General features: G+C 37.7%; 1 protein-coding gene across 1 annotated transcript in view; it reads left to right on the forward strand.

Moving 5' to 3' along the window:
- The window catches only part of astn2 (astrotactin 2), a 435,007-nt gene that overhangs the window by 240,483 nt on the left and 173,920 nt on the right, over window positions 1-20,604 (forward strand). The window contains exons 8-10 of the mRNA XM_084413644.1: window positions 3,079-3,163; window positions 5,089-5,163; window positions 8,584-8,721. Of these exons, the coding sequence (XP_084269770.1) occupies window positions 3,079-3,163; window positions 5,089-5,163; window positions 8,584-8,721 (298 nt within the window). The remainder of the gene's footprint in view (window positions 1-3,078; window positions 3,164-5,088; window positions 5,164-8,583; window positions 8,722-20,604) is intronic.

A 20,604-nucleotide genomic window follows, 5' to 3' on the forward strand; every position in this document is an offset into this window, starting at 1 on the left:
GGGAGAGCTTGGGGGCACGACTATGATAGCATCAGAAATCACTATTTTTAAAACACTAAGAAGGCTCGACACAACATGAAACTTTGCTGGAAGTGTCACCAGGGGCTCTACACATGAACTCCAGCATTGAGAACATTGTTTGTGGACACAGAGTTTACTAAAAAGAAAGATTTTGAACAACTCACTGTAACTCTGTGTCCGCCGCCATTTTGACAGTCAAAAATAGTCGATCTCCGAATGCGAATGAACTGACTCTGAATTTTAGTATTGCTTCTTATATGAAGATCCTTTTTCAAATACAAGGTCAATATTGATTTTCACTAACGACAAAACAACAAATTATCCGTGAATTTATATGGAACTAAGCTTTAGGAGCTTTCCATCTTTACTCTCCTCCCTGTTACGTTGCATTCGGAGATCGACTATGTTTGACTGTCAGAATGCCGTAGATTAACAACCCTAGGTTGCATTTTGACGAGAGTTACTCTTTAAAATAGTTTGTCCCTGTTGTTTTGGACGTAGATGCAATTTATCACTGAAATGTGATGTATTTTAAAAAAGTTGGCCATCAAACTTTAAACTGTTGGGGGATTTGGATATTCTTAATATTTTTTTTTTATGTAACTACTTGTTTCAGAACATTCAAAATTAACATTCCCATAATGTTGGCAAAATGATACAATGAAACAATGAATGCCACGACTGAGAGCTGTGTAATAAATTGCAATAGATTATGTCTGTTGGTCATTACTGTATGTTAGTTACGGTTACGGTTACGGTTACGGTTACGGTTGGCAGCCGTTGCCCAGTGCATCCCCTTCACTCACTGTGTTTGTGCCAGTGAAATAGATGTGCCTAAATGTGCTTGTTTTCTGAAAAATAAGCCGTGAAATGGGAGCCTTGAAATGGGATGAATATCACCATCATGGTAGGAGTACAGATGGGTGCATATTATTTCTAATATTCACAGCTCCAGCTCATGAAATATGAATGTCTGTCTGTGCGGTTTGTAAGATGACTTTTCTCATTGTTTCGTTTCCCCTCCAGCCACAGCTGGTATTAAAATTATTCTTCATACTCAAGTGTGAAGGACTGTATCTTATCTGATTGATTTTCAGATTTGACCTTTATTTTAATTTGAAGAGTATATGTTTGGAATGTTAATTAAAGAGTATGTTTTGATTTATCAGTTTTAAGGTTTATATTTGTGTTTGTTTTATGAATCATGAGTTTATAAACTCAAGGCTACTTCAGAAAGTATCCTGATTCCACAATAATGAAGCAAGCAATGAGTTTAATTAATTTGCGATTAGACATGACCTTTACAAAATATTTCTGTAATCTTTCAAAAAGCAATATTTCAAAATAATTAATAAAAAACAACTCACAGGAAGTATTTTCACATTATGTATTACATTAGAATCTCCCAAAAAATAATTGTCATCATTTACTCATTCTCATTTGGAAGCTTGTATCTGCCATGGGGGGAAATATAAACTCGAAAAAGATAATTGAGACCTTTTTTATGTCACAATTCTGACTATTTCTCAGATTTCATATTTTACATCTCCCAATTCTGGCTTCTTTTCCTCGGAATTGTGTAAACTCACGATTGCAAGAATAAAAAATTAAAAAATTAAAAAATTTAAAAATTTAAAAATTTAAAAATTTAAAAATTAAAAAATTAAAAAATTAAAAAATTAAAAAATTAAAAAATTAAAAAATAAAAAAATAAAAAAACGGGCCTTATTCACAAACAATCTTAAGGCCAAAAGTTGCTCCAAATGCACACACAAAAAAATAGGGGTGTCACTATCCACAAAGCATTTGAACACTAAAGTAGCATTAAAATGTAAATATATTGAAATATTTCAATGACATTGGAATATTGGTATATTAAAAAAAAATGTATCGCAAAGGTGTTTCCATAGTTTGTAGTTAAAGTATGTTATAGGCTTCACAATACTCAATAATGGTCTACACACACACACACACACACACACACACACAAAATAGGTTGCAAATGCCTTTTTTCATTTTATTATTGTTATTACTTTTAATTTTGTGTAGGAAACAAGCTTCTGTGCTGTATAATTTCATCTGTATAATTGTTTGTCAATTTTGATTAATTATAATGATATAATTATAATCTCCTAACACTGTGTCCTAACTACACGTGACACACGATAAAAGGTTATTTTCCATGTTAATCAGAGTGTTCGTCCTTACAGCCGCGACGATTCTATTTTAGAAACGGTTTCTATTTTTCTGCGACGTCGCGCTGGAACAACAAACACAAGTGTGGCGATGATAATCTCAGGTACTGTTTGTGTGCTTTATTTAATGTTAAAAGAGTGTAATGTGACTCTGAATATCATTTAGTGCTCCAGCTTTGTAGCTGTAAAAGCAACAATGGATAATTCACCTCAGATCTTGAAATTAAACAAATAGAAACAAGAACGTTCAAACTGTAAACAAACAAGTGTATTCTTTGACAAAGATTGTTTTATTAACTCAGTAGCCTATGTGTTTGAATAATGATTCATGAATTTGATTATGTAGCTACTAATCCATTTTCTTGCGAGTGCCATAACACGCTGTTCTGACTGGCTGTGGGTTTTGATTGATTACTACGCATCTCGCAGTCGTGTCGCGTCTAGTGTGGACAGACACATTATTTGTCGCTGGAATCTTATCGCATCGCATTGCGTCTGGTTAGGACACGGTGTAATTGTCATAAAAATGTACAAACATGGTCCTAAAAAAAAACTTTGGATTTTGGGGTGAAAGGTGAACATATTTCCGTGAGATTGATGTTACAATCCCCCTAGAGTCCCGGAGTATCCGTATCATTCCCGTATCCTCAGCTCATAGCATCACCTTTGGGGAGCTGAGTGTTTCTGTGATGCCTTTCGAGATAAGAGTGATCTGATAGTGAAGGTGTCGGAGACTGAACCAGCTCCCACATGTCACCGTCCCCAGCACAAACTGTACTTTAAAACCCTTTTGTCTGGAGCGAATGCACGTGTGTTGAGGGATAAATGAAGATAATCCGTCACTGTGTTGTGCTCTCTGCAGGGGAATGCAGCTGTCTGGAAGGTTATGCTCCTGACCCCGAGCATCAGCATCTCTGCGTTCGCACTGATTGGGGCCGCAATGAAGGGTGAGCGCTCAAACCACTCTGTCAACGCCTCACAAACAGGGCCAACTAAAGCCAGGACAGCAGGGAGATGAGGAGGGGGAAGAGAAAGACGGCAACACAGAGAGATACGATTCATCACCTCACCTCATGCCAAGTGCAGTAACTCCTCTTCCTGACTCTCGCGGCGCATGTTAATGAACTCGCTCAAGCAAACAGCTGCTCTAATAAAACCTCGGCAGAACTTTCCTCCCAGACTGAGATTCCCAAAACATGGGGCAGCGTCACACTTCAACATGACAACATGGGAAGATAAAGCTAAACCTTAGTGCAATTACATGCACATTTCAGGGTGATTTATAGCATCACTATTGCTACAGGTGAAAAATCCCTAAGACTTGCATTGAAGGAAAGACTAGAATATTACAGAGACGTCCCATTTTGCATACTTATGCAATATTCTATGAGTTTATTTATTTTTTAGCATAGCATAGCATAGCATTACTAAACAGGGCAAATTAGCGTGAGAGCACAATTCCAAAACAGCGCCGATGGGAGTGTAAAGTTATGTGCGTTATCGACTGAAGACAAACAAATTCAAGACAAACAAACAATCATTTCCATAATGACCGACACAATCTATCAGGTAGCGTCTGGTTTAAGATGGGCTTTTTTTGGGTGGCGCAAACACCAGTGCATTGATGAGCGCTAACCTTAGTAAATCACCTTGCTTGATTCATTTAAAGTCTCTTCTCCCGTACATTTTGCGTCTGAAAGGGAAACTCATACAAATGCATATGCAATAAGATCAGCTGCAAAAATAACTGTGCCCACGCCTTTTCAGCGCTAATTTTTCACTGCATGTCTTTAGTAAATCCTGACATTCGTTTTATTTTTAACTCCAGAAGAGGGTTTTGCAAGCTATTAGTAAATCCACATAGAAAAAGTGCACTTTAAATACCTGAATGATGCACTTAATTAACGGAAAAAGCGTAGTGTGGATTGTTGGACACTTCAGCTTTAATTATATAGCGGAGGGGGAGCATCAGTGAATGACAAAATAACCTTATAAAATTCATACACTACATGGATGAGTGCATAAGTACATAGTGTATAAGTGCATAATATAGTGCATAATTTGGGATGCAACATGAATTTCTTTACTGTTTACAGTCAAACATCACAGTTATCATCATAGTAGCACAATTTATGGCCCTTCAGAAAATGTAAAACCCTAGTTCAGAGGGATCCAGTCTGCTTCTGGAGAGCCAAGGTCGTGCAGATCTCTATAATCCTGATTAGTTGGTCCAGATGTGTTTAAATTAGACTTGGAGCTAAACTAGAATCTTGGAGCAGGATTGGACACCCCTGCCATACTTAATTATTATTGCTGTTTATGCTTTACATTAGGGATGCACGATATATCGGCCACCATATCGGTATCGGCCGATAAATGTTCATTTTTAACGTTATCATTATCGGCCCAATAAAAAAAATATGCCTGATATATTAAAGCCGATAAATAATGGATTGTTTCCTTCAGCTGAGACACGTCAGATGCGCACTGTTCAACATGATGATTTTGATTGGCTTGAAATATGATTGGAATCACTTCAAAAAAGGAAAATATAGTCATAAAGTCATAAAGGCTACATAAAAGTATGAGAACATTATAATTGTGTGTTTGGGACATGGCTTTTAATGGTGAGACTTTTGTTTTTGTAATCAGTCTCTCAAAAATTATATAAAAACTTGGATTTAGATTTATCGGCTTGTATATCGGTAATCGGCTTTCAAATATAAAGAATTATCGGTTATCGTATCAGCCAAACTTTTCATATCGGTGCATCCCTACCTTTCATATTTGTCAGATAAATCTTGTATTGCATATTAAGTGTTTTTGTGTGTGTGTGTGTGTGTGTGTGTGTGTGTGTGTGTTCCACCCACAGTCCATGGCCGTACTCAAACCTGGAGAGAGGTTATGACCTGGTCACAGGGGAACAGGCTCCAGAGAAGATTTTCAGGTAAGCACGACAGCCAAACCAGATCTGTCCTCTGAAGGAAGGTCCCATGCTGAACATGACAGTCCCTGGGGCGTCCCGGCCCGGGCAGGGCATCAGCCCTCCTCACGCTGAACACAGGACTTCACACAGCGCCTGCGGGCTTCACTGTGTCTTTCCTGATAGGATTCGCCCTAGGCATGTTCCACCTGAAAGAGGAGTGAGTTTTGCTGGAGCTCTGGGCCTCTAAAGCAGGGTCACTCTGGAGGTTCACGGCTCCGTGTATTTATTTTTCATGTGTTTGAGAAAATGGTGGCGATAGAAAGGAAACGAGGACGGGTCACAATCCGCAGCACGTCACTTCAGATTTCTCAGTGTTTCTGTCCTGCGGGCGTGAGAGTCTGAAAAGCTTCCGCCCGTAGAAGATCTGATGTAACTCGTCACATGCATTACGGCGAGCTCGACTGCCATCCGAATGATGCTTGTTGATTTCAGTGGAAATATGTGGCGGTCTATATTTCTGTAAAACCTGAAATGCTTTGCTCCGGGTTTATGTTGCTGCCCTTTTCAGGAGACGCATCAACAGGAGGCACTATAAGTGGTATCATTATTTTTTGCAAATCTGGATTGCAGATGCAGATTTATTACACACAAAAAAAGGTATATTTTTGCAAAATGCTATTTCATGGAAGTTTCATAGTGAAAAGATTAAAATATTAATGCTGTATTGAGTTTGAAAATAAATAATAATAATAATAATAATAATTCGTTACATTTATATAGCGCTTTTCCGAGACCTCAAAGCGCTTTACATAGAAGGGGGAATCTCCTCAACCACCACCAATGTGCAGCATCCACTTGGATGATGCGACGGCAGCCATATTGCGCCAGAACGCCCACCACACACCAGCTTACTGGTGGAGAGGAGACAGAGCGATGAAGCCAATCAGTATATGAGGATGATTAGGAGACCATGATAGACAGAGGCCAAGGGGCAAATTTGGCCAGGATGCCGGGGTTACACCCCTACTCTTTTTCGAAGGACATCCTGGGATTTTTAATGACCACAGAGAGTCAGGACCTCGATTTAACATCTCATCCGAAGGACGGTGCTCTTTGAGAGTATAGTGTCCCCGTCACTACACTGGGGCATTAGGACCCACACAGACCACAGGGTGAGCACCCCCTGCTGGCCTCGCTAACACCTCTTCCAGCAGCAACCTGGTTTTCTCAGGAGTCTCCCATCCAGGTACTAACCAGACTCAGCCCTGCTGAGCTTCAGTGGGCAACCAGTCTTGGGCTACAGAGTGATATGGCTGCTGGCTAAAGCACCACCTTCACTAAACCCGACCCTAAACCGAACGCATAGTGTTAACAAAAGCAAACAGGAGATTAAAACACTTTTGCTAAAGCTACCATGCCATTTTAACTTGCTTCTACAAGTCTTTGAGCTCTTTTATCGTGACTCGTGTTTCCCGAGCGCTTCACATCACGAGTGCAGTGCTGTATCAGGTGAGCTTCAGAGCGAGTTTACCACAGCAGAAAATACACACATATGGAGCTGCTTATGTGATGCAAACATCAAAATATATTAGTTTACAAATCATGCACTATGGTAAAAGTGTGTTGAGATCATAACATAGCATTGTGCAAGAAACAGTGACAAAATAAGTCTTTATTAATCAATAATCTCTCCCTATAATCCTCATTTGTGTGTAAAGGAACAACATAATTAGGTGTTCTTCAGCCACGAGTGTTCATTTCAGCTGGAAACTGCAGTGATATGAATGAAATATGAAATATGCATGAAATGTAGGCGGTCACATATTTCCAGTTATTTACACGTAAGAAGAGATGCGTCCCAAAAGGTGAGAAAGATGCATAGTTTAGTTGTTTATGGTTTCTGAGCAATTATGATTATCCAAAATAAGGTTATTTGAAATACAAACTATTATTATCTAATACCTGAAAATAGTGATTTCAGCCATTTCGTCTGAAACAAATGTGTGCTTATGCTGGTCAATTGCATAATCTCACTTTACTTCCCACTATTAAACTGCCTCTTAATTAAACACACAAATAAATTAAATTATTGTCAGGCTAGAAGCCTAAGCTTTTCTCTTTAGGTCTAAACGCGAAGGTGAAAATAAATGAAATTTATATCATCCATTCACTCTCTCCTTCCTCACCCAAGCTGCCATCAGTCTTAACCACCGGACCACTCAAGCCATTTAGTTGAGCTGGCAGCGGCTGACTGATAGTGGACTGAGGAAAGCAATCGATGGCCTCTGAAGTGTCAACTGATGGGCTGGAGCAAGGCCTGGGCGATCGCTGTCTTATTTATGAGTGGAAGTATGCATTGATCCCGAGTAATTCAGATGTGCCTGTCTATACTCAAGGTCAGGAGCCGGTGGAGCTCAGACAGCGGTGGAGCCTTCGTATCAGATCGCCATGATATATGATAATAAGGGTGCATGCTATCATACAAATTGAATTCCCAGAATATGGATTCATTGGTTAAATTAATATTGAATAAGCTTGATATTTCTTTTTTTTTTCTTGACAAAATAATGATGTTGCTGATAAACGAATGATGACTTTATTTATAAGTCAGCCATTTAATATACTGTGTTTGTCACACATTCCCTAAAGTGAGAATATGGTCATGTTGATTCACCCCAATGCCATTCTAATCCAATCTGCAGGATTGATTGATTGATTGATTGATTGATTGATTGATTGATTGATTAATGGATGTGTGTTTTGGAACTACACTTGGGGTGATTAAATAATGAGAAACAATTGCTTTTATGTTTTATGTATTTCCTGTTTACTGATTTAATTTAAGTTCAAGTTTTCATATTTTGTTTTTTTTACTGTAGTTATTCAATTTCAATATATTTTAAGCAACAATTCAATTTTGTTGTTAATTTTCAATGTCATTTATTTGATTATATTGATTATATTCATTAATATTTTATTTCAGCTTTATTTCAAGCTTTATATTAGCAAAATGGATTATTCATACTTTTAGTGAGCAATAATAACACTGACACCCATCTCTGACTCTTGCTGTATCTTTAAGACTTCTGTATGCAAATGAATTGTGGTATGATTGGCTAAAACTCTTCACAAAGCTCTTTTATATGTTGTGGGTTGTGAAATTAAGAGTATGACTACACTTCCTATTTTCCATTATGTGACCCAATAGTAGCCTACTGTATATTTTTAAAGTTTTTATTAAACACCTTTGCATATGTCATTATCACACAACTACTCTCTAGTTTGATGGTCTTTATTTGTGCATGTCGTGAAGAACAGATCTTCTCCTCCCAGGGTCAGTGTGGGTTTCTTGTAATAAGCAGCTCTTTTTTGTCTTTGTTCCAGTCATTGAGATTCACCTGACGCGTTACTCTCTCTGTGTGGATGTCCCTCTCGCCGCAGGTCGTCCTACAGTCTGGGTCAAGGCCTTTGGCTGCCAGTCAGCAAGAGCTTCGTGGTTCCTCCGGTGGAGCTGTCCATCAACCCCATCGCCAGCTGTAAGACAGACGTGTTGGTGACAGAAGACCCTGGAGAAGTGCGGTGAGTTAATCACACCACCTGTGTGTGTACAGTATACACTGAGCAATGGATACAGTAGAAGAAGACAGAAATGCACTGCTGCTGTAACCACAAAACCAGTCACATGGGTCAATTTTATGAAATTGAGATTTATACATAATTTGAAAGCTGGATAAATAAGCTTTCGATTGATGTATGGTTTGATAGAATAGGACAATGTTTGGCCGAGATACAACTATTGAAAATCTGGAATCGGAGGGTGCAAAAAATCGAAACATTGAAAAAATCTCCTTTAAAGTTGTGCATTTATGTATAATTTATAATCAGTGACGGACCCGCATCCATCCGGTTGTCTTCACGCTATCTGAATGTGCGCTTTTGATGTCTATGGCTACAAGAGGTAAGTGTTTCTCTTTTATTATGACAGACTTGTCGATGTGCTCTGATAAAAAGCTCAAAAGCGCACATTCAGATAGCGCGAAGACAACCGGATGGATGTGGGTCCGTCACTGATTATGGCCCCCCTGGAAACATTTCCGTTGTGTCTTTGCAGTTTGCAGTTCGTTTCCCTATTTGCTCGTGCTGTGAATATTTGCAGCGTACGTGATGTGAAATCGACGAAGTTGTTTTCTGAATATGTAGTTGTTGTGGCGTTTGTATGTGTTGTGACCCTTCTCGGCCACCGTAGAATTGAAATGTGAATATATGTATATATTATATGTATGTATATATATATATACACATATATACACACACACATATTATTTACTAATATATTAGTTACTAAGTAATCAGCTACAATTTCACCAAAAGGAACAACTTTCTTTGTACCTACAGCACTTATACTGTGGAGATACTCGGCTCCCATTCAACCACCCATCAATCACCCAGAACACCTTAACAACCACTTTACAACTGCCTAGCAACACCCTTGCAACCAATAGAGCGCAACAGTCGGGTTTTGGAAGTAAAAACTCCTTTCATTACCTCTAAATTGATTTTTAACGATAATTTATTAAACATTAAAAGACCCCCCTACTGTGAGCCATGATGTGGTTAATCAATGCTATTTGTTGCTCAGAGTGTCGAATCAAGCTAATTTAGCTCCACCCACTGCCATGAAGCGCTGCGGGTGATGTAATCAAGATGGTCTCCCTATATTTTATTGGTGCCTTTTTTTTTTTTTGTAACAATTATTTATTTAGCTTTGGTTCTGTACTTTATTGCAAAAAGAAAAGAAAAAAAGAGAGAAAAATATCCTTTGGATTGTTTCAGACTTATTTATTAATAGACTTGTCAAAGCCCTTTATATGACACTGCTCCTGCCTCTTTATTTCTGATCGCTCCACAGATGCTGGTGGCTGAAATGTCCTCAGGGAAACAAGCTATTTACAGTATTACCTCTTCTTTCTTTTTTTCACAACCAAGCTGTTTTTGCCATTATTGCAAGCACAACATATGCCAAGGTGTTCTTATGGTGTCAGCAGCACATGCTCTAATACAGATCCGGTACAGACTAAGAGCAGCGGCATCATGCACATAGTATATATATATATATATATATATATATATATATATATATATGAAGAGTTCAGATGCAAAAGCCTCTAAGTGCTATCTGAAAATTTCTTCTAAAATGATAATTTTTATCAAGCTCGTATATTTAAGTTAAATAATTTCACTTAAATGGCAATGCAAATTACCTATTAATTGTCATTTAAGTGAAATTACTTAACTTAAATATACAAGCTTTAAAAAAATGATCATTCTAGAAGAAAATTTCAGATGGCACTTAGAGGCTTTTGCATCTGAACTCTTCATATATATATATATATATATATATATATATATATATGTGTGTGTGTGTGTGTGTGTGTGTGTGTGTGTGTGTGTATTAGTAGGCATTAGTAGGAGATACAGCTTTAGTTTGAAAGCTTAAAAGGGGATCGGTGTTGAAATGTCCAACTAACATTATTTTTTTATATATATTTTTTTATATAATGATAATAATAAGCCAAGCAAAATTGCAGCAGAACTTGACAGCTAGTGATGACCGTGCATTTCCGAGGTATAAAAAAGGACGCCTGACTTAGATAGTTTGTTAGTTGTTAGTTTCAAGTCAGATGACCCTTGTGAAAAAGTACACTTTATCACACTATTAAAATAAATAGTTATTACAGAAATAATATAATAGATAGAAATAATAGAGCTTTATGCTATTTATGTACAGCACTTTGGTCCATTTTGAAAGTGCTTTATAAATAAAAATTGAGTTGAGTTCAAAATAATATATATATAAGTACTGTAATGATGCTCATTAACTATGTCCTTGTATCCGAGCTGCACTAATCACATCGGGTTATCTGATATAGGCGGGTCAGAGGCGAGATGACGACAGCGCTGTGACGTCGAAGTCATTAGTAAACATTGCAGGATGGCTATGAATGAACACCAGTTGTTTTGAAACGGCTTTGGCCGCTACAATGAACGAGTTAGACTTGGCTTTTTATCTAAAAGAGGTTTTGCCGACCGGATACGGCAAGAGTCTAATCTACCAGTTAGCTCCGCTGGTAGCTAAGCGTATGGGGCTTATTGTTGTGATTGGTCGTAGTGTTGTCCAATTGTGTGCAGTGAGATTTTCAAATGCATGCTTGCGAGGGCTTGGAGCCAGAGGGGCGTAAGTGGCATTTTGGGCGAATATGAGTTATTGATATCAAAATAAAGGTCTCGATGAGCTCTATCCAATGGTGCCAAAAAGACCCATCTGAGATCAAACTGTATTGAATATAGCAACAAAACAATAAAGACCTAACACAAAAGTGTGAGTAATGTTTGGAGCCAGAAGTGTGTAAGTCCACACTTACGCCCTTCTGGCTCTGAAAAATACATGTAGGTGAGGGTATTCCTCACACATACGCAGAGTTCTACAATGCTCTGACAGTGAGTACAGTGAGTACAGTGAGTAGGGGAGAGGCGGGACGATTGAAACGCGGGACGGATGAAACACTGAGATTTTCTTGAAAACCTCTCACGTCATGTACGTCAAATTTCGTCAGCACGTACAGCACGCAATGCCTAACATACCCGCGAAAACATTTCTTCTTTACGTCGTGCCGTTTTGGAGTTAAAGCCGCAAAGCTGTTTTTGAATGCGGTGAGTGAATTCTTTTGTGCGGTACTTTTTTTTGACTGACAAGTTGGATTTATTGTTTCATGTGCCATTGTAATGATAATACGGCAGGTGTATTAGTACTGCAACACACCCTTAAGTGGGCAATATCAGAGTTTTTTAGTTTAAGAGCAAAAGAGGTTTAAATGACAGGATGCGCTGTCGGGACGGTTGAAACACTCCCGCCCGCGCGTCCTGCCTGTTAAACCTGGTCATAGCCTATACTGTTCATAGATTCATATACTGTTTCTAGACTTGTGTTTCTTTTAATGCAAATTAATTTTCAATTACGCAACACATGCTATCTCTGTAATAATCAGCAATTGTCCAATCTTCAATCTTCAATAAATTTCATTTATCGTCGTCTGGTTGACCTCGTTTTCTTCATAATAACAGGCTATTCAACTAGCAAACACTCAATATGACTCAAGGAAGAAATGTAAGAAAATTAATTGTAAACTGATTTGTCTGTCTTCGTCAAAATAGCCTGTTAGAAAGATTACAAAATGCGCATAGGCTTATCGCCTATTGTTTATTGGTGCGACAGAACAAAAATGGTTAATATGAACCTTTAAATGAAAATAAATTACAAAATATGTTTGTAACAATATGTACATAAGTTACTTGTCAGGTGTTGTTCACAAAAAAAAAGCATTAGATGAATAGTTGCCATTTAAACTGTCATGTTTCATCCGTCCCACCCCTGTGTTTCAACCGTCCCGCACAGGCGGGACGATTGAAACAAAGCACAACTCCCGTTCAAAGTCATATTTTACTTAAATCATTCTATATTTGTACCGAATAACACATGATACTAAGAGAACACATATGTGAGTTGTTAATCACAAAAAAATAAAAAATCTATCTGTAACCTTATCTTAGAAAACGACATTTATCTGAAAAGTGTTTCAACTGTCCCGGCTCTCCCCTACAGTGAGTAGAACTAAACAAACTAGTGAACAGAAAAGCAAATAAGACGCGACATGATTCTTTGGATGTGGTCAATGAATAGACTCACAGAGTAATTGAAATGGTTGAACAAAAAAGAAAAGTGAAATGAGTAAAAAGAACACGAGAGAACTGTCAATTGTATAGAGTATTTAAAAAAAAGAAAAAAAAATGAATGAATGTAATGAAATAAACTGACCAACTCATTGCCAATCAGAAGTGTGTTTAGCAAGTTCAGTGACTTTTGTTGCAGTCTGTACTGTTCAGCAGATGCCCAGAATGGAAAAGTGAAATGAAAAAATAATTAATTAATGAGTTAAATGAAAATTAATTACTTTTTCAAGTGTTATTCGTGTGTTAATTATTCAGTCAATTCCTCTTTTGACCAATTATTTTCTGCATTGTTCAGCAGATACGCCCAATATGTCCATAGAAGACTTGGAAATGTTTGGTGCCAAAAAGGCGTATCTGACGTTTTTGCCATATTTTTATTTATTTTAAAATGTTTTAGAACATGTTCATTGTGTTAATATGCCATAAGTTTATTACCTAAATACTCATATGCCTGTGGTTACAATGTTTGTGGTTTAAGGTTAATAATACAGGTGATTGAAGCGTGATCAAAATGTTGTTTTGTCTCTCCTGTGAAGTTTGTCAAAAGCCACTTCCGCCCCTCTGGCTCCAAGCCCTCGCTTGGTGCCGCCCCTCAAGCTGGCTGATTTTCATTAGTCGATGCCAGACCATTAATATTTCAGATTTGGGTCTGGATTTCCAGGCTATTCTTGACCTACAATAATCATGCATCTTATATATAAAAAGGTTGCATTTAAAAATTACGAGGGACCACTGAATGGTCATGATGCTTTGGTCTAAAAGTGTGAAACCACAGATCATTAGCAGGCTTTATGAAAGCTGTTCTGACATGTTATGATTAATGTTTTTTTAATGTTTTTTTTTTCATTCGATAGTAAATTAGTTCTTAAAAGCCTGCCAGTGAGGGAATTATGATCTCGGTTGCAAGTACATTAAAGAAAATTTACGTAGTTTAGACACATTACTGTTTCGTGTGCCAAAGAAGTAAAGCAGTGTGAATGTTGTCTAATCTAACACCATAGTTGTACTTTCTAATAGTGGGATTATATTCCTTTCTCAGAAAACCCCTCATGCTCTCAGATCATTTCTGAGCTCTGATGATGAATAGCATTCATTAACATTTCAGTTTCATCCCAGAATAAGGTGGTCGTGTCTTTGCCCTTCGGGAAGTGGGGACAGTGACCTGTGATTGCTGTTATGTCGCTCCAGCTGAATGTATATGAGCCTCTCTCTGCCGCAGGAGTGTTCGCTCCTGTTTTCTGATGCTCCGCTCTGGATAGAGTTACGCGTCTCAGCGCTTGGGAAAGTAAACACTCCTAATCTCCTTTATGTTACTCGGTTAATACAGCTGTCAGCTGGAGGAGAGGTCATACAAGCCCGTGCAAATAAACTCCACCTTCAAGAATTAAAAGAAATGCTGGAAGCTTTAGGAGACCCAGCTGTGTCCCCTTCAGAAGAGGAAGATGCAAGCTGCTTGTGACTTAAAGTAGTTCAAAAGCCCTATTCGGACGGGATTAACTTCACAATGGTAGATGGAGTAATGTAATTTTACCACAGGACGTCTGTAATATCAATGGCCAATTTGCACGGGATAAGATATCTCAGTAAACCCAGCAGAAGTGGGAGAGTAACTCGATTTACACATCGCCGTCACTCCTGTCATCATGTGTGTATTACCCTGATTTCATGTGCACAAACACATATAACCTATATTTAATATAAAACAGTTATGTCCGGTCGAATGATGTATTAATTAACTTCAGATTGGATTGTGTTGGTAATAGGCACAAACCTAACGCTAAAAGATGTTTCGTTCCTCTAACAAGTGCTGTCGATCTTCTCTCTGATCTGAATGGTGTGTGGGAAACACTTGAGTTTTGCCACAGACTCGTCCCAGCGTCTAGAGCGCAACTGATGCTTTCTCAAGCGTCTCCATACTTGAAAAAAACACGGAAAAACTACTTTTAAACAGGAAATGACAAAATATTTACGTACATATTTACAGCGGGTCTATTCGCACGGGATCAGTATTACCTGAGGTCATTTTTTCTGACCTTTTTGCTGAAGGTAAAAGTCATCGTAATCTTTACTGACATTGTATGTGATGATCACTGAGATGCACATTCGGACTGGACTAAAATCACAGAGAAGCTCTGGTTATAATTACTTTACCCCTCCTCTCCATGTTAAACTAGTCTCGTCCGGATAGGGCTAAATACAGTCAAGATATACTTTGAACAAGTACTCAGCTACTCTACAGGTTGTTAAGTGAAGGGGGCGGTGTCCTTTCAATTAAAAGCAATCAGATGATAATATATATATATATTTTTAAAGAGGTTAAAAAAAATATATATATATATATATACAGTATATATATATATATATATATATTTTTTTTTATCAATGAATATCAATTAAAGTGAAACCGTTAAACTAGATGATATATTTACACTACAAAAAAAGACACTATTTGATATAACAAAAACATGGTGATGAACAGCATAATTTCAATTAATATTTCACCGTAATAGTCCTAAAATGCCACTACTACATCTGTGAATTATTGAAGCAAAACCAAGCAAGAAAATGATGTATAACGGTCGGTTACTGAATGAATGCAAGTCTATTAGCTATTTTTGCCCGACTCAAACATATTGTTTCAAAATGAGAAACATCAATGTCTTTAACCCTGGACCTCTAACTGAGCTTGAGACTTATGATTTTAAAGGTGTTCTACCCTGTTCAGTTTGAACGCTGAAACAATCACGAGGCGAAACAGACAGCAACATTAGTGTTGGCCCAGATCCGGCCCACATCTGGAACATGTAGATTCCACACGGCCCAGATGTGGGCTGGATCTGGGCCGACACTATGTTGCTGTCTGGGAATGTAATCTTCACGATTCACCAACTGGTGTGAAAATCGGTTGGAGGAACATCAACAACCTTCGATATGCCGATATTACGACCTTACTTGTGGAAAGTGAAAAGGACTTGAAAAATGTGGTCCAAAGGGTCAAAAAAGAAACGAGTGCATTGGACTGTACCTTAACATCAAGAAAACAAAGGCAGTGACAACAACAGGCAACGGCACAGTTCACATAATAATCGACAATGAAGAAATTGAATTAGTACAAGATTTCCTCTTCCTTGGATCCAAAATTGTCCTCAGCGGCGAATCGAGACCGGAAATCAACAGAAGAATTGTACTTGGTTGCAACGAGATGCAAGGAATGGCACAAATTTTGAAGAGCAAAGAAATTACCCCCGCAATAAAGATTTGAGTCAACACAATCGTTTTCCCGATCTCCACATACGCATGTAAAAGCTGGACACTCAAGAAGGGGGACAGAAGGAAAATTGGTGCTTTTGAAATATGTTGTTGGAGGCGAATGCTGCGCATATCGTGGACGTCAAAGGTCACAAACAAGCCAGTCCTAGAGCGAGTCAAAACAAAGATATCACTTATACTTCAGTCATATTGTGCAAGCTAATTCCTTGGAAACAACATCAACAGTCTTTGGGATGAGAAGAAGAGACGTCAAAGAACACGTTAGCTGGACATAATCAACGCCGACACGGACAGTCAAAGATCATAAAGCATGGAGAATGATGATCCATAAAGTGTCCGAAAGTTGACCTTGACTGAACAGTATCATCATCACCTCAAATCATTCTATAAAAATCTAAACAATATTATTATTATTAAAGGTCCCATGACATGAAAATTTCACTTTTTACATTAATATGAGTTCCCCTACCCTGCCTACAGTCCCCCAGTGGCTAGTCATTTTGATGGGTGTAAACCAAGCCCTGGGTATTTTTGAGAAAATGAAAGCTCAGACGGGCGAATCTGGAATCTTCCCTTTATGTCGTCATAAGGGGAAAGGTCACCTCCCCCTTCTCTTTTTGACTTTGGCCCGCCCATGAGAAAATGAGCAGCGCGAGCGTGATATTGTTCTTTCCTCGAGAGACATCATGGCTTGCAAACGAGCGCAGCATGGCAGTTGCTCAGTGTTTGGATGTACAAATGAACACAAAAGTATTTTTGTAGTTCCTTCATCCGAGCCTCTGAAGAACCAGTGGGTTATGTGAATTTCTGATGTGTAATTATTCAAATTCAGACAGATAATCTTTCTCTCAAAGTCGTTCAATACTGTTTATGCATCAGTAAATCAAGCCAGTGACTAAACAATCAACTTCACATTGTTTCTCTTAGTAGGATGAAAATAATCTTATTTAAACTGTGATTAAAATATATACAGAAAGCGATCAAAGAACAATCCCTTTCCAATCCCCGTCAATCACACAGTGCGAGTTTATCTGGACACTTGCCAAAACTCGTTATGAAATCAATGACGCTGTTACGCTGCACAACGAAGCTCTTACTGTACTTACCTCATGTTTGCATTGGTGAAATCATTAGTGAGAGTGCAGAAACTGCGTTGCAATGATAAGATCATCATCCACGCGATCAACAGGCTGTCATCTGCTCAATGCTCATCACTGCAACCTTTTATGTTATGGGAATAGATCTAAATACTTAAACAACTTCTCTCGATAGCTGTAATAGTAAAAACGTATAATAGCTGTAATAGTAAATGTTTTCGAGAGAGTTCCACATGTAATGCGAGATATTTCATATGCAAGCATGTCAGCCAATCACAGCAGTCTCACAGCAGACACGCCCCTTAAAACAGTGTTCAAATCTGAGGCTCAAATCAGGCTAGGAAAAATGCCTTTTATTTCTAAAAAATATTCTTAAAAACATACTAACATTACAAGGGTACCCCCAGGAAACATTATAAAATAATAAAACAATCCATGTCATGGGACCTTTAACATACTGTATATGTAATAAGCTTGTATCTCTCTTGTGCATATTTAACCTTCTATTTCACACAATACTGTCACTACATTTCTCTCTAATAATAAGTGTGTATTTGAAGTGTTAAGTGCAACCCTAGCTCCATCAAACTCTAACTTTACAGCTTGCATACATTTCGACTTGCTGTGTTAAAGGTGCTCTAAGCGATGTTGGGGGACGTCACTTCTTATTGAGTATTGTCAAACAAAACGGAGGCTAACTTGACAAAAAATGTTTCAGCCTAAAAAAACGTGTGACATCGCTTAGAGCATCTTTAAGGTTATGAATGATTTATTGAGCATAATTAGTATTAACGTCCTGGCAGAGACAAAAGAACAACTTTGAGGACAGAAACATGCATCTTATGAGTGATTAATGGAGTTTCAGAGGAATATATTATATCAGTGTAACGTATCTGGAAAATAATTAGTTCTCAGCTGCGTAGGAAATGTCTGTCACATCACACACAACACAATGAATAATGAGCCCTCTTAATTATGCAAATGATATTCGCAGGGCAGACCTATGCTATGAGTGAAGGCGGGTTCTGGTTCTTATTCCTCTCAATAATGTCAGTGGTGGTCTTGGACTTTATACTGACACCTTCTGGCCTGGATGCAAGTTTTATTCCTTTTTCCCCATGTCTTATAATCCATGCATTCATAATGGATGATCTTGGATTTAATCTTGACGATTTTTTTGCCTGGGTTTTGTGGTTGTTCATGCTCTGCGCTCAATGCCATCATGTTTATATACAATCTGTGTAGGAGAGCTGTGGGTTGTTTCCTCCAGCAGGAACAGCATGCTTGGCTTTTTATTTATTTATATATACTGTATATAGTTTCCAGTATGTTGTGATTGCTGTTACATTGCATGTCTATTCATTTTCTGTCCAATTTTCAACTTTTGCAAATTACCTAAATTTGGGAAATGTTTTTGAGTGAATTGGTTGAGCGAATGATCCAATGACTCACTATTAATGATTATCACAAAATAGCCTAGATCACTGATAAATCTCTACCACTATACATAAAATAGTAATCTGCATCATTTATGTGCATTGCTGGGATATTGAGAACCAGTGACTTTGTGGTTATTTGAGATGCTTATTTGCTGCACATCAACCACACTAGCTTATTTATATTTGTTTATACTTTGGTATATTTTACTAGTATATGTGTGATCCATATTTTAATTATTTAATATTATTTGTAAACTAAATCGCTATACCAGATGGTTCGACTTAAGTCACTACTAGACACTAGTTTTAAGCCAAAACAAATTTAGACATAATTTATCTAATTTTGTAAAACAATTATTGTACATCAATTTTTAGGACCTCATACATTTATTTGTACTTTTAATAATTAATGTTTCACATTATTGTTAGATGAACTTCTGAAAGGTTTATTCAAAATGGTGAAAATATGAATGGTGGTACAGTATCTGAGTATGGGTTGTCGTACTTGGCCTTCACATCACTTCACTTTGACTTTCATCACTTAAAATATACACTTCAAAGTATGAATTATTAAACCGATGGGGCCCACAAACCCACAACACAACCCTGAGGAAAAGGTTGGATGACATGTTGTTTGCAAAACTGAATAATTAGCTACTAAACTACTGAGAACAAAATATTACTATTAAGTAATATAAAATAGTATTATGTGAGTTCTTTTCACAACAAAACGCATGATTTGTACCTCGAATGATTAATTTAAAAAGTCTTGAGACCGTATTCTCTGACTGTGCCACATGTCAAGACACCTCAAAACGAACTGTTTTAATACACGCTATTTGCCATTTCTCCCATGGTTTATTGACAAGGAAGCATAAAAAAATAACGGCAACTCTTAAATGTTAACTAATATTACATTTACTGTTACTGAATGAATGAAAGCTGTAATCAATGTTTGCCCAACTGTGTTAAAGGCTTAAAACCAATGGGATGGATCTGTCCTAAAACCTTTGTAATGTTTTAGCCTGTTTAAATACCAGCCAGGCAGATTAGCTAATGTGAGAATCTTGGCATTTAAAACCCAGATGGTGATCGATTGTGTGCTGTTTGTGTGCTGTCTGGAGGAAAGAAGTTTGATGGAAAATATCATGGGATGAAGGGCAGAACTTTAACATGTTTGATCTAGTAGGAATATTTTGCAGTGCAGAATTTACATACAGTTTCCCTTGATGGGAAAAATGTATTAATTGTAATGCATTCATACTATTAATGGTATCTGATTAAATCCAAAGACATTCGTCACTATTAATATGCATCATAGTTATTATGATTAGTAGCCTGAAAAAATCCCTAAGCCTAAGTATTTAACTTTGGCCATGTGACTTTTTCCACACCATTTCTGTTGCAGACTGATTCCTCAAATCATGCTACTCGCAAGTCTTAAAATGTGTGCCTTTCAGATGATAAAATGGCCGTCAAAACCTAATAAAGCTGAGCCATATGTTCCATTCAATGAATGTGAACAGATTTTAGAGTAAATTGGTTTTGGTGACCTACATCAGAGATCTTTGTCATGTAAAAAAAAAAAGAAAAAAAAAAAGAAGAAGTCTTTCCTCATTTCAGCCCTTCGGGATAATAATGCTTTCAGATCAATACTCATCTGCAATAGGCCCGAGACAAAGCACTAAAGTCACAAGCCTCATCTATTGGAATCTCTATTGTCACTATGCCTTCAACCCCTGAAAGTCTGCTGCAGGTTTTAGGTGGCTCATAGATTTTTACTGCAGTGTTTATAGAGGCTGATCCCACATGATTTAGCCGCTGCTTTTGAGGGACTCAAGCTGTCTAAGGTCATGTTTTCACCAGAC

This window comes from Rutilus rutilus (genome assembly GCF_951802725.1).
Source record: "Rutilus rutilus genome assembly, chromosome: 7".
NCBI lineage: Eukaryota > Metazoa > Chordata > Actinopteri > Cypriniformes > Leuciscidae > Rutilus > Rutilus rutilus.